This window comes from Mustela nigripes, chromosome 16, assembly GCF_022355385.1.
Source record: "Mustela nigripes isolate SB6536 chromosome 16, MUSNIG.SB6536, whole genome shotgun sequence".
Classification (NCBI taxonomy): domain Eukaryota; kingdom Metazoa; phylum Chordata; class Mammalia; order Carnivora; family Mustelidae; genus Mustela; species Mustela nigripes.
In genome coordinates, this window is record NC_081572.1 from 21,946,903 (window position 1) to 21,961,280 (window position 14,378).

General features: G+C 39.2%; 1 protein-coding gene across 6 annotated transcripts in view; it reads right to left on the minus strand.

The window, feature by feature from the left end:
* Positions 1-14,378, minus strand: part of CDK12 (cyclin dependent kinase 12) — a 96,355-nt gene that overhangs the window by 43,799 nt on the left and 38,178 nt on the right. For all 6 annotated transcript variants that reach the window (XM_059379844.1, XM_059379846.1, XM_059379843.1 and 3 more), the window contains exons 9-13: positions 8,802-8,879; positions 7,771-7,887; positions 6,409-6,540; positions 4,375-4,586; positions 2,765-3,217 (exon numbers count right to left, since the gene is read on the minus strand). In XM_059379844.1, the coding sequence (XP_059235827.1) occupies positions 2,765-3,217; positions 4,375-4,586; positions 6,409-6,540; positions 7,771-7,887; positions 8,802-8,879 (992 nt within the window). The remainder of the gene's footprint in view (positions 1-2,764; positions 3,218-4,374; positions 4,587-6,408; positions 6,541-7,770; positions 7,888-8,801; positions 8,880-14,378) is intronic.

Below are 14,378 nucleotides of genomic sequence, written 5' to 3' on the forward strand. Positions count from 1 at the left end.
GTTTTGGGGTATCTTCCAAAGGATTGATTTTTCTGTTCCCTATGGAACTGTATTTCTAAATGCCCATATAGTCAATTCTTTATTATCTGAGCTACTGATATAAGAGTCATTACTCAGACAAGCCAAAAATAGTTTTTAGTTATAAAGTATTTTGGTAGCATATTTACCACAATTATATTTTGCAAAGACAATCAGTAAATTAAGTATGTATTCTTTCAGCATGCAGGTGAAAGTACTCTGAAAACACAATATTGTAACGCTGTACCCTGGAAGGATAAGTTCAGGTGCTATATGTAACATATAAGTAGGGGGGGCAACAGTCCCAAGGTTGCCCGGGACTGAGCAGGTTTCTCAGGTTGCTGACTTTCAGTTTTAAAACCATGACAGTTACAGAGATGAGTTGGTCACCCTGTATACCGTACCCACCCAAGTTGCTTGTTGACAGATCGGTTGTTTGACTAGGTGGTAGGTAAAAATGAATTTAAGGACAAAAAATTAGCTATAGAAAACTCACAACTGAAAAGAAGATATACTGAAATAGGAGAGCTAACTGGACTATAATCATCTATAGATTTTGGAGCTTCTTGCTGCCATACTATATATCTCACTACATAAGATATATAAGGCCTGCTTTGATTCTACATAAGAACATCTCAGTACCACTTATATTTTAAAGTATTTTTGGACTATACATAAAACACCAGCTTTTTTAATACCAATGGTAAACAACTTTAAAAATGCCTTACTGCAAAAGTAAGCAAAGCTAAACTTATTCTTCCAACTATACTACTTTTCATACTTGAACTCTACCTTTTATGTAAATACTGTGTTTCAAGAGAACTAATTCTTGAGTTCAAATTCACATTATGAGTATAGAAACTACCTCAATGTAGAAAAGCAGATTGTAAAGAACTATTAAATAAAACTTCTTAAAAAAATAAAGAGCACATTTAAAAAATCATACTATTATAACATTTAGTGTTAATAGTATTTCCAATTCTTAACAGTTTGTACTAATGGAGGGAGTTATTAATGAAATGTATAAATAATTTAAATATTTTGATTGATTTATTAAATTCCAATCTTAACCCTTTCCCCACACAAGTAAAGAGTAGCTAAACATAGCCAAAGTGATAGATTTCCACCTTCTCTGGCTTATTCAGTCTGCCCTCTGGTGGAAATGGTAATGAACAGTAAAACGGCCAAAAGAGAGGCAGCAGCAGGGGAGAAACAAACAGGAGAGATCGGGAAAACTGGATAATCTGTGGGTAATAATAAGGATTGGTATTTTTACTCTCCTTTGAAAAGTAAACCCAACAATTTCTGGCCATAGGCCAGGCCTTAATTTTAGCTCAATCTCACCATTTGGCTGACAGCTTGTTAGCTCAATTATTGGGTAAATTTCTTTCAATTCCTATATTATTTAATTTGAATGAGTTCTTCCAGGTATTTTGATTATAGCTGAATTTTTCTGCTGGGGTGGGGAGAAGAAGGAAGGTGTGGGAGAGGAGGCAAAAAGGCCTGCTTTGATTCTAGATTAGCTTTCTCTGTTATTTCATGTTCTAGTCTCTTAAAAGCAACTGGAATCAGTATGACAGGAAAACAAACTGAATTAGAAAACAAATTAAAAAAAAAACAAACCATATTAAGAAAAGTATGCCAGTCCTAATTCTGCCTCTGCCAATAATATGGTTCCAGCAGTGAGACCATAGGCAGGCTTCTTGGATTTCAGTTTCCCTATCTGTAAAGGGTTTAATTTTATTTATGTTATCTTCCAGTTTTAAAAAGCTTTGCATGTGTGAAAAATAACATATATTTGTATACCAGTTGAAAAAAGGCATATACTTTCTGCACCATCCCATATGAAATGCGAATGTAGGACAACCTAAAGTTGAAGGTTAGTGTACCTCCTCAGCCCTTGTGCCTCTTCTCAGTCCCCAATTCATGGGGTCTTCATGGACAGCGAAAATTCCCAAGTTGAAAACACTTTCACGTAAGTAAGCATTTTGCAAAAAGACTGTGAATGAGAATTAGAAAATTTAAACTTTTTTTCCTCTAATAAAATTGTGTGGTGTGGTCACACCAGACCAAGGTATAATATATTTCCTTTTCTTAGATTTTTCTTTACGTAACGCTCACTTCCTAATTTGGGGTCCATTCAATTGTCTCTCTTAGGAACACAGGTTTTTAAAAAGCATTTTTATACACTCTAATTTTGGGGGAAAGGAAATGTATGGTGTTAGTTATCTACTTAAAAATATTTCTATATTACTTCTCAGGAGATTAACAATGGCATTTTATTAGAGGTTTTTTTTGTTGTTTTTTTTTTTACTGTATCTTTCAGGTAAGACTGGTATCCAGTATTCACTACACTAGAGTAAAATTTACTATTTGTACAATCTGATGATGATTTATTTGGAAGGCAGATTTTCAAGTGCTACTACTAGTTGGCCACCATTCTCACAGTGATTCAAGATGTATCACTAGGTATGGTTGTGGTTTCCTAGGGTTAGATACAGAGGCTTTACTTACCTACCTCCCAGGAAATGGAAAAACAATCAGTATATGAAAAGTGCTTTGAGGAGCTCTGAGACTTAAATAGAAGCCAGGCAAGAAATACATCATTGGGTGCTATGTTCTCCTGTAGGCTAGGTTACAGAAAACTGAAACTGAGGCCACTGATGTGAAAAAGAAAATGTTAAAGAGATTTTTAAGAGGATCAACAGCACCTGAGCTCAATGAGATTCATGACCGGTCTGTTTACCTGCTGCCTCCTCCTGTGGCATTGTGGGAGTTCTTCGGGGCCCCTGTGGCCCACTGTTCTTGTCACTGCTGTTTTCCTCCAGGCTGCCTGCTGGCTCCTGGGTTTTCATCAGCTGACTCAAAAGAACTGCCAACATATTCTGCATGTCAGCTGGTGTGCTTGAAGCTTCAGAGCTTGTCTGTTCTGCTGAAGGCTGGACCACTAGGGCAGGAGGTGCCTCCTTCAAAGACTCTTCTGGGGCTAAGGGCTCTGAGTCCTGCTGCTGGGAAGTGGCTTCAGTTAGGGCACTGATGGATTGGTTCAGGGCCTCCAGCTGCTGCTGCATCTCTGGGTTGGAGTGGATGTTAAGCAGCTGAGCCATTTGAGGGATGCTCAGGTCGGTTTGGCTCTGCAGCAGATTCAGTAACACTGCCAATTCACTTTGATTCAACTGCTGGGTGATGTCACCGAGGCCTGTGGACAGACAGTGGAGCCAATATAAGAGGATGAGGCAGGTTAAGGACCTCTGGCTTCTTCAACTGGCAACAGCAACTTACAATATTCAAAGTATTAAGTTTCATTTTGAATATCTCATTTTTCATGCCTCAAAGTGTCATGACAATTTGTTATTCTTTATATTTTCACTTCAAAACACAGGAACAAGCTAAAACATCTCTGTACTGTGAGTAAAAGTGATCTCATTTTATCTATATTCTTCAAGATCGGTGACTTACAACCCTTATGGCACATCACAATTACTAGGAGAGATTGTAAAATTCAGATGCTTCAGTTTCTACCCCCAGAGATCTGGCAATTTATTCAGGAGTATTTACTTTTCAAGCTTCCCAGATGATCTGAATGTGCAGCCAGTGTTAAAAACCAATCTTATAGGTGGACAGGGAAAGGAAAGTAAGCCATGGAAAGAATACCTATAGTTCAGAAAAACTGATGGTACCACAGGACAACCACTTTATTATAATTGTTCACTATTACACAGTTTTAGATATATTTAGATCAAATAACCTTCCACAGAACTAACTACCTTTAATAGCAATTGTGATTTAAATGATTAGACTCTAAGAAAGTCTTAGCAAATCTAACATAAACAGGGCTCCAAATTACATATTAGAAAACCATGGGTAAGGAATGCATGGGTGGCTCAGTGGGTTAAAGCCTCTGCCTTCGGCTCAGGTCATGATCCCAGGGTCCTGGGATCGAGCACCACATCGGGCTCTCTGCTCAGCAGGGAGCCTGCTTCCCTTCCTCTCTCTTTGCCTGCCTCTCTGCCTACTTGTGATCTCTGTCAAGTAAATAAAAAATCTTAAAAAAAAAAAAAAAAGAAAACCATGGGTAAATGAGCCTTAAATTTGGCCTATTTAATGATTTATGCTATACATCTAATTAAGATATAGCATTCCCACTTTCTTGAAAGGAAAATAATCTACTGTAGACTTTCTAGACAACATGCACAAAACTTGGTTTAGCTCCTTCTCCTCATAATGAGGTCACTTCTTTATTAATGCTTCAGTGGCTAGAAACTAAAACACACACGCATGCATGCATTCTTGCACTTGACCATCAAAACCTGCCCTACTGTCCTTAAAGCACAAAAACTCCATCCTAGAACTGACCTATTGCATCCCCAGTCCCAGGCTCCACCTTGCCAGGAGCAGGCTGAGGTGGTGCTGGGCTGCTATTCTTCACAGGCTCAGCACTTGTCCCTGAGGTAGTTTCTTTCCGAGAGGCTTTGGAAGGAGGTGGCTCTTCTATCACAACACCACTCTGTCGCTGTCGTCGCCGTTTCTTACTCCATAATTCATGGCAATCTTGCCAGTGGGGGAGGCTGCAAAAAGAGAAAGCAAAGGGGAAATGTGTGTGGGACTGCAACAGTGAGTGAACGGAAGAACCAGAGATTAAAATGTGAAGGCAAAGAGCAGAGGGAAATGGAAAGAATAATATAAATAAAATTAACTAGAAATATTAGTAAATAGATAGTAGCCTGTAAAAGGGATCATGGCATATGGTAGGTAGTCTAAGGAAATAAAAGTCCAAAAGCCCAAGAGATTTCTACAGTGAGAAATGAAGAGGCGCCTAGGTGGCTCAGTGGGTTAAGCCTCTGCCTTTGGCTCAGGTCATGATCTCAGGGTCCTGGGATCGAGCCCCTCAGCGGGGGGCGGGGAGCCTCCTTCTCCCCACTCCCTGCCTACCTCTCTGCCTACTTAGGATCTCTGTCTGTCAAATAAAAAAAAAAAAAACACACAAAAACCCACATTTACAGTGAGAAATGAGGGTCTTGCTAATATCAGAGACATACCTACTATATAAATGCCCACATTCCAAATAGTTAAGTCTTATAACTATTCTTGCTTTACAAAACAAGAATAAAGGAGAACTTTATTCGTCAAGTTTCAATCGGGAATAAACAAGACAGAGATGACCAGCTTGTTAGTATCTACAAAAAAGTCCAGGCAAGGGGGTGGACCACTAAAGTATAGTATTATGATCTGTGAGGACCAAAAAACGGGTTCTTTTCTTCTTTCTACCCAATGAATTTCCATGGCTCGATATTTTGTGGGGTTTATTAGTAAACTTTAATATACATTTCCAGATGTCCTCATATTTGATTATGCAAATCTTATTACAATAAAGATTACCAGAGTCAAAATCTCCCTATAATAAGAGCTCCCAAATTTCAGTAAAAAGTTTATGTATTTCAATCCACATTCAATGTATCAAAATTCTAGTGCAGTAAATAAATATGAATAAATATGGACATTTCTTTGAAACAATTAGATTTATGGTTACTACCCACTCAGTCTAAATACTGTGTATTTCGGGGCACCTGGGTGACTCAGTCATTAAGCATCTGCCTTTGGCTCAAGTCATGATCTCAGGGTTCTGGGATACAACCCTGCGTCAGGCTCCTCATTCTGTGGGAAGCCAGCTTCTCCCTCTCCCACTCCCCCTGCTTGTGTTTCCTCTCTCATTGTGTGTCTCTCTGTCAAATAAACAAAATCTTTTGTAAATAAATAATCTCTTTAAGACCGTTTCTTTATGTAAGAAAAAAATACCCAAGGACTCTGACATGAAAGCTGTGACACTGTCAATGATAAATTCAAAGATATAAGACTTTTTATCTGCCAAACGTGAAACATGAGTATAGAACCTTAGAAGATCCTACAGAATACAGAAAATACAGAAGATTCTGCTGAAAGAGACACACATTCAAACACTCTATTTTCAACATCAAAATTCGGGTTATATTACCTGACAGTGATGCAAACTATTTAAAATTAGGACTGTCTTTCCAAATATGGGATATACAAGGTCACCAGACATAGGAGATTCAAGCAAATGAAAAAGGTAAGAGCAAAAACTAGAAGAATATTTTCAAAGAAGTTGTACAAGGCAAAATGCTGGGGATTCAGGGACAAAAGACACCTCGAGTCAAATTAGAACAAATATCGTAACTAAATCTATTCCCTATTTAAAAAGAAAACATAGAGCAATAAAACAAACCTCTTATCAATCATAATATTCAAGGGTACCTCTCCATTCTGGACTTAGTCATTTGGAGTTCCTTCTAAAAACCTATTATTTTGAGTTTCTCATCTCCTGAGGCTTAGTGAGAGGTTTAGGGTGACTACTTGGCCAGCAGCACTTACTCTGGAGGATCCATTTTGCTGAGCTCAACATCTTTAAGGAAGTCACTCTGTAAAGTCTGTTCAGCTGTGCAACGTTTGCTAGGATCTAGTGTTAGCATGTGGTCCAGTAAATCAAGTGCTGCTGAAGGAATGCTGTGGAAAGAACAAATTCAAAATGATCCCAGAGTTCTTAAACCTGTAACCTTCTGCCAAAGGTCTCTGAATTTCCAGCTCCATGTGTAACCATGGAAAGGAGCTAGAAGCTGGCTAAACAAGCAAGCAGATTTGCTCCCACACAGGATTCATGCAATGCTGTAATACAGGTAGAAAACATGAAGCCAGCAGTTCCATTCTCTTTTTTATTGTGGGAAGATCAAAAGGACCATGAGAAAACTTACATATTGTTCACAACAAAATGATTTTCTATCACCTAAAGCCTTCAGGGGCACCTGGCTGACTTAGTTGGAAGAGCATGCAACCCTTGATCTTTGGGTCATGAGTACCAATCCCATGTTGGGTGTAGGGAATACTTAAATAAAATAAAAACTTAAAAAAAAAAATTGGGGCACTGGGTGGCTCAGCTGGTTAGGCAACTGCCTTTGGCTTAGGTCATGATCTCAAGGTCCTGGGATAGAGTCCTACATCAGGCTCCTTGCTCAGCGGGGAATGTGCTTCTCCTTCTCCCTCTGCCCAGCCCAGCTCCCTCTCTGCCCTACTCGTGCTCTCTCTCTCACTCCCTCTCTCTCAAATAAATAAATAAAATCGAAATAAATGAATAAATAAATAGATAAAGCAGGGGCGCCTGCATGGCTCAGATGGTTAAGTATCTGCCTTTGGCTCAGGTAGTTATCTCCAGGTCTTGGGACTGAGCCCCATGTCAGGCTGCTCTCCCCCTCTGTCTGTCTGTCTGTCTCTCTCTGAATCTCTCTCAAATCAATAAATAAAAAAATAAAAAAAAATAAAATAAAACCTCCAGGGGCGCCTGGGTGGCTCAGTGGGTTATGCCGCTGCCTTCGGCTCAGGTCATGATCTCAGGGCCCTGGAATCGAGTCCCACATCGGGCTCTCTGCTCAGCAGGGAGCCTGCTTCCCTTCCTCTCTCTCTGCCTGCCTCTCTGCCTACTTGTGATCTCTCTCTCTCTCTCTCTCTGACAAATAAATAAATAAATAAATCTTTAAAAAATAAATAAATAAATAAAACCTCTATAAGAGAAAATTACAACAGCACTATGGTAAAATTCATACACTGTTCAAAGATAAAATGTTTTCCTGTGGTGTGCTGCCATAAAAAGTTGGGACAACACTAACTCCCTATGCCAGGAGAAAGTCAAGTCTAAACACCAGCTAAACATAGAAACCAGATGTACATTTTTGCCAAACTTACAAAGAGAATTCTTCTCGTAGACGCCTTCTATATTGTTTCTTCGGTTTCATGGTATTGAAGTAGGGCAGCTTGATAACATCAGGCCACACAGCTGGACAAGGGCTACCACAGAGTCGACTGAAAACAAAGCAAAAAGCCAAAACAAGAAGTGAGTAAGTCAGCATTGTGAATTCTGGAGATTACAGAAGCAGAAATTATTACCTCCTGAAGTCTGGGGGAGTCTTGGCTTATTAAATTAGAGGGCATGCAGAAAGATAAAACCTGACCTCACTGCTTTAAGAACAGAAGGAATAGGAAACAACTGGTTACAAGATAGTGAAGAGAAAATCCGGCAAAAGAATCCAAAATTAACCATACACTTGGTTTTGTAAAACATTTTTTTAAACCTCCATAAAGATTTTCATTATCAATTTTGTTCTGTTCAGATAGTATTAATTTCAAAGTGATAAGCTGATCCTATAATGTCCCTATAGGGAAAACTGGCAGAAGAGAGCCTAAGAAATTTTGATAGACAACTGAATTTAATGCTTAACAAATAATGAGTTATATGCTACCTTTAATTATCTGTTTACATGCTTTACCACTTACTAAATTCTGAGCTTTTTGAAGGCAAGGACCTATCTTATATATTTCTAAATCCTAAAGTTTAACAGAGAAAGGAATTTGTAATAGAACAGGCACAATAATTGTTTGCTAAATAAATCTGATCTTAATCTAACCTAGGAATGAAACAGCCACACTGAAAATGGCATGCTTTAATATGAAGAATTAAAAAAAAAAAAAATGCAAAGATCTAAAAAGTCTAAAAAGGGGGAACCTAAGAGGTAACACCTTTAGTAAGACCTAAAAAAAGGGATTACAACTTCTTTACATCTACATCCCATGACAAAATACGTGGTGAATCTGACTAAGAAACTTTCTTGGACATAAGAAGCATAAACTTACTTAGTAGAATGAACAAAAAATATTAGAAATTAGAAAATAAGATCACCTATCACACCTCGGCACCCAGAGCACATGCATAGCTGTACCTGATCAGCTCCAGCTGAGCCAGTTCCAGATTGGCTTGAAAAATAGGCTTCTTTGTGAACAATTCCCCAAGGATGCATCTAGAAAGAGTAAAACTGAGAGGTCAAGAGAGATATCCCTGGAGCCTAACCTGTGCCTCAATAGACTTTTGTAGTCTATCTGGATGCATCTGATATACCATGTTGTAAATAAGCTCCAAACTGCAGTGTCTTGAGTTTTGAAAAAGAAAATATTTCTTGAAGTGAGAATAGATAGTATAAAGAATTTATATTTGCCAGGAGATCAAATTTTTGCCACCTATAAAGTCTATAAGCAGAGAAAATGAACAGAATCCTTTTCTATCAATTCCATTGTAAATTAAGGAAGTAAAGACTAAAAAAAACTCATACTTCAATTTTACAAGGATGCTCAGCAGATCCTATAAAGAAATTAGCTTTTCCATTCATTTGCTCTATAGAATATGCAATACACTATTGCCCTCTTATTGTCATCAGATATCAGTTTCAACAGGACTTTCAAACACATTATGCTTAAATGTCTTTCCCATTTTGAAAATGTCTTCCAAAATAATACTGAAATACTTACAAAGTCCCCCCAGATATGTCTCCACAAATTATTTAATTACACAAAAGGAAAACTAGTAACTATTTAATGGGGAAAAAGACAACACCTTAAGTTCCAAAATAGGATCACCAATAAGAGGGGAAAAGGGTTTACATAAATACCAACATGGTAACTTAACACTTACAGAATATTCCAGCCAAAACTTAATAATCTGAATCCATTTAGCAGCTAGAGCTAGTGTGACCTTCAAAAACGTTTAAATGTCATGAAAGACAAAGGCTAACGACTGTTTCAGAGTAAAGACTGAGATCTAGGGGTGCCTGGGTGGCTCAGCCAGTTGGGTGTCTGCCTTCAGCTCAGGTCCTGATGGTCCTGGGATGGGGCCCCACATCAGGATCTCTGCTCAGCAGGGAACCTGCTTCTCTCTCCCCCTGCTGCTCTGCCTACCTGTGATTTCTCTTTCTCTGTATCAAATAAATAAAATCTTAAAAACAAAACCCCCAAAATGTGAAATGTCACGAAAGACAAAGCCTAAGGACTGTTCCAGAGTAAAGAATGAGAAGTAGGGGTGCCTTCGTGGCACAGTTAGCATCTGACTCTTGGTTTCAGCTCAGGATCCTAGGATCCAACCCTGCATTGGGCTCCGTACGCTTACCATGGGGTCTGCTTGAGATTCTATTTCCCACTCATGCACTTTCTCACTAAAATAAATAAATCTTTAAAAAGTTAAAAAGAAAAAAAGAGAACTAAATGTAATACATGATACTGGATTAAATCCTCTATGAGGTGAGGTATTGTTTCTAGCATATTATTAGTATACTAAAAAAATAAGAACATGGAATGTAAGCTATATGACTTAAAAGATAGTGTATCAAGGTTAAATTTTCTGAATTTGATAATGGTACTGTGATTATACACGAGAATATCTTTGTTCTTAAGAAATGGGCATTAAGGGCGACTAGATGGCTATTATACGTGCTGCCGAAGTGAGCACAAGGGCGACTAGGTGGTTAAACATCTGCCTTCGACTCAGGTCATGATCCCAGGGTCCTGGGATTATGAGCTCTCTGCTCAGCGGGGAGTCTAATTCTCCCTCTCCCTCTGCTTCCAGCTCCCCCTGCTTATGCTCTTTCTCTGTCAAATAAATGAATAAAATCTTTAAAAGAATGTACATTAGGGGCGCCTGGGTGGCTCAGTGGGTTAAAGCCTCTGCCTTTGGCTCGGGTCATGATCCCAGGGTCCTGGGATGGAGCCCCGAGTCAGGCTCTCTGCTCAGTGGGAAGCCTGCTTCCCCCAACCTCTTTCTCTGCCTACTTGTGATCTCTGTCAAATAAATAAAGAAAATCTTAAAAAAAAAAAAAATGTACATCAAACAGTAAGAAGGGAAAGATTATGATATATACAACTACTTTTGGACAGTTCTGGAAAAAAGATGGGGTGTGCAAACACGAATATAAAAGCAAATGTGGCAAGATGTTAGCAATTAGTGAATCTAACATGAATAAATCTCAAAATAATTGTGCTGAGCAAAAGATACAGAGGGAAAAAGAACATATACTGCATGATTCCATTTACATAAAATTCTAGAAATAGAAATCAATCTACAGTGATAGAAAGCAGAACAGGGGTTGCCTAGGAATGGGCTAGTCCTGACAGGAAAGAGAGATTACAAAGGAACAGAGGGAAACTTTTAGAAGTCATCATTATCTTGGTTGTGGTGATGGTTTCACTGGTGTATATGTCAAAACTTAAACTGTACATTTTAAACACATGCAGTTTATTATATACTTCAAAAGGTTAAAAATTTTAGTGAATATGGATGAAGTCTATACTAAAGTTCTTTGTACTTTTCTAGGAACTTTCTGTACATATGAAATTATATAAAAATTAATCTAGTTAAGTTTTCATTCAGTGTTATATTAGTTTCAGGTGTACAATACAGTAATTCAACATGTTCATACATCACCCAGTGCTCATCATAAGTGAACGCCTTAATTTCCATCACCTATCTAACCTATCATCCCTATCAATGTAAATTCAAAACAAATGAATAAAAAAAACAAACCAACCATGAATACTCTACATTTTTGTATTCCTCAAGTTTTTTTTTTTGAAAAGTGGGAAAACAAAGAAAATGGATAAAAAAATCTCTTCTCTGGGGGGCGCCTGGGTGGCTCAGTGGTTAAAGTCTCTGCCTTCGGCTCAGGTCATGATCCCAGGGTCCTGGGATCGAGCCTCACATCGGGCTCTCTGCTCAGCAGGGAGCCTGCCTCCTCCTCCTCTCTCTTTCTGCCTGCCTCTCTGCCTACTTGTGGTCTGTCTGTGAAATAAATAAAAAACTTAAAAAAAAAAAAAAAAACCTCTTCTCTGGCCTGTGTTTTGAAATCACATTTACAAATACAAAAGCAGTATTTATCATTTCACTCTGAATTCTTTAGCTTAACTAAATTTGAGAAGCAAAACGAATCTAGTTTTCAAAGTTATTAGCACCTTTTGGGGCACCTGGGTGGCTCAGTGGGTTAAAGCCGCTGCCTTCGGCTCAGGTCATGGTCCCAGGGTCCTGGGATCGAGCCCCGCATTGGGCTTCCTGCTTGGCACAGAGCCTGCTTCCTCCTCTATCTGCCTGCCTCTCTGCCTACTTGTAATCTGTCTGTCAAACAAATAAATAAAATAAAATAAAAAAGTTATTAGCACCTTTCTATTAACATTTGTTAACCTCAAATGACAAATTCTTTTTTTTTAAGATTTTATTTATTTGCCAGAGAGAGCAAGTGAGACAGTGTAACGGCAGAAGCAGAGGGAGTGGCAGGCAGAGGGAGAAGCAGGCTCCCCAATGAGCAGGGAGCCCGATGTGGGACTCGATCCCAGGACCCTGGGATCATGACCTCAGCCAAAGGCAGATGCTTAACTGACTGAGCCACACAGGTGTCCCTCAAATGACAAACTCTTACTTTATATTCACTCAAACCTTATCCAGAAATTAGAAAAGTAAATGCAGGGGTGCCTGGATGACTCAGTCAGTTAAGCATCCAACTGTGGATTTCGGCTTGGGTCATGATCTCAGGGTCCTGGGATTGATCCTCACGTCAGAGTCTGCTTGAGTTTCTCTCCTTACGCCCCTCCCTCTACTTTCTCTTTCTAAAAATAATAAATCTTTAAAAATATAAAAAAGTAAAATTTAACTCTATCTCCGACATTAACCACTAAATCAAATTTCAAATAGTGTTGTCACAACTGGTAACATAAGGAAGAAAAAAAACAAACCCAGGTGGTTTTCAGAATCTAGGCATACTTTGTTGTACTAGTTTTTCTAGTTTCTCCTTCACAGAGACATCCACAGATTACCAAAGTAGTAAGCTCACATCTAGCAAATTCTTAATTTAGTGAAGTTACTGGGCTTTAAAATCTAATCTATAATTTTAATTTCCTTGTGTTTTGTTTTCTTTTATTTCAGTTTCTAGATCTTTGGTGGGGAAGACATTATTATGTAATCAACACTCTGCTACTACACTGAGGTGGAGGCTGCTCACTGAAATAATAATACCAACAGAGCTATGAACTTTCCCTGTGTATCTTAATGGGGCGTTAACTTTAGAGCCTAGTTGTGACAATTTAAATGCTAATACTGTTAAAGCAAATAGTCCAGAACACAAACACACCCAGCTTGAGTTAGTAAAATTTAACTAAAGCTTCATTGGAGTTCGGAAGGCTACCATAGAGATTATGCTCTCTTTATCTATCACCCTTTTGAATTTTGAAATAAAATCCCTGCAGTGCTCCTTTTAAAGACTGACATCAATACAGGAGGGAATGAATGGGAAAAAAAGGATATGCTCCACTTGCAAGTATCTATGTCAGAACCCTAAGATATAGAGGTCAAGGACAGAATGTATATGCATAAATCATACAGTATCAAAAACAATTAACTAACTTCCAGGACACCCAGGTGGCTCAGTTGGTGAAGTGTCTGCTTTTGGCTCAGGTCATGATCTCAGGTTCCTGGGATCAAGCCCCGCATTGGGGTCCCTGCTCAGTGGTGACTCTGCTTCTCTCTCTCCTTCTGTTTCTCCCCTTGCTCGTGTGTGCTTGCTCTCTCTCTCTCTCCCTCACTCAAATAAAATCTTAAAAAAATAAAATAATCTCACAACCCTGAGATCATGATCTGAGCAGAAACCAAGAGTCGGCTGTTGAGGTGCCTGGGTGTCTCAGGTAGTTAGGCCTCTGTCTATCTACCTACAGTTAAAAAAACAAAACAAAACCAACAACTATAACTGCTATCTCCTAGGGCTGGATTGACATAAGTGTCAAGAAGAAGTATGTAGGTGCTTGGTCAGTGGTGGCTGGGATGGAACATCTGGTGAGGCCATTTAGGTAAGGGGGAAACTGTGCATGTGTTGGGAGGCTTAAACACTACAGTGACATGTAATGAAATCACCCAAAAGGTCTGGGTTCAAATGTGAGCTCTATAATTCCACTACCAGGAGACCCAGGGCAAGCTCTCTTAAGCCTAAAGTCCAGGTTCCCTATCTGTGTATAGAATGGGTCATGTCGGGCGCCTGGGTGGCTCAGTGGGTTAGGCCGCTGCCTTCGGCTCAAGTCATGATCTCAGGGTCCTGGGATCGAGTCCCACATCGGGCTCTCTGCTCAGCAGGGAGTCTGCTTCCTCCTCTCTCTTTCTCTGCCTGCCTCTCTGCCTACCTGTGATCTCTCTCTATCAAATAAATAAATAAAATCTTAAAAAAAAAAAAAAAAAAAAGAATGGGTCATGTGTGGGCGCCTGGGTGGCTTAGTTAAGTGTCTGCCTTCGGCTCAGGTCATGTTCCCAGGGTCCTGGAATTGAGCCCAGTGTCCTGCTCCCTGCTTGGCACGGAGCCTGCTTCTCCCTCTCCTTCTGCCATTCCTCCTATTTGTGCATGTTCTCACTCTCTCCATCAAATGAATAAATAAAGTCTTAAAAAAAAAAAGTCAGATGCTTAACTCACTAAGCCATCTAGGCACCCCCAAAATGTCTACGT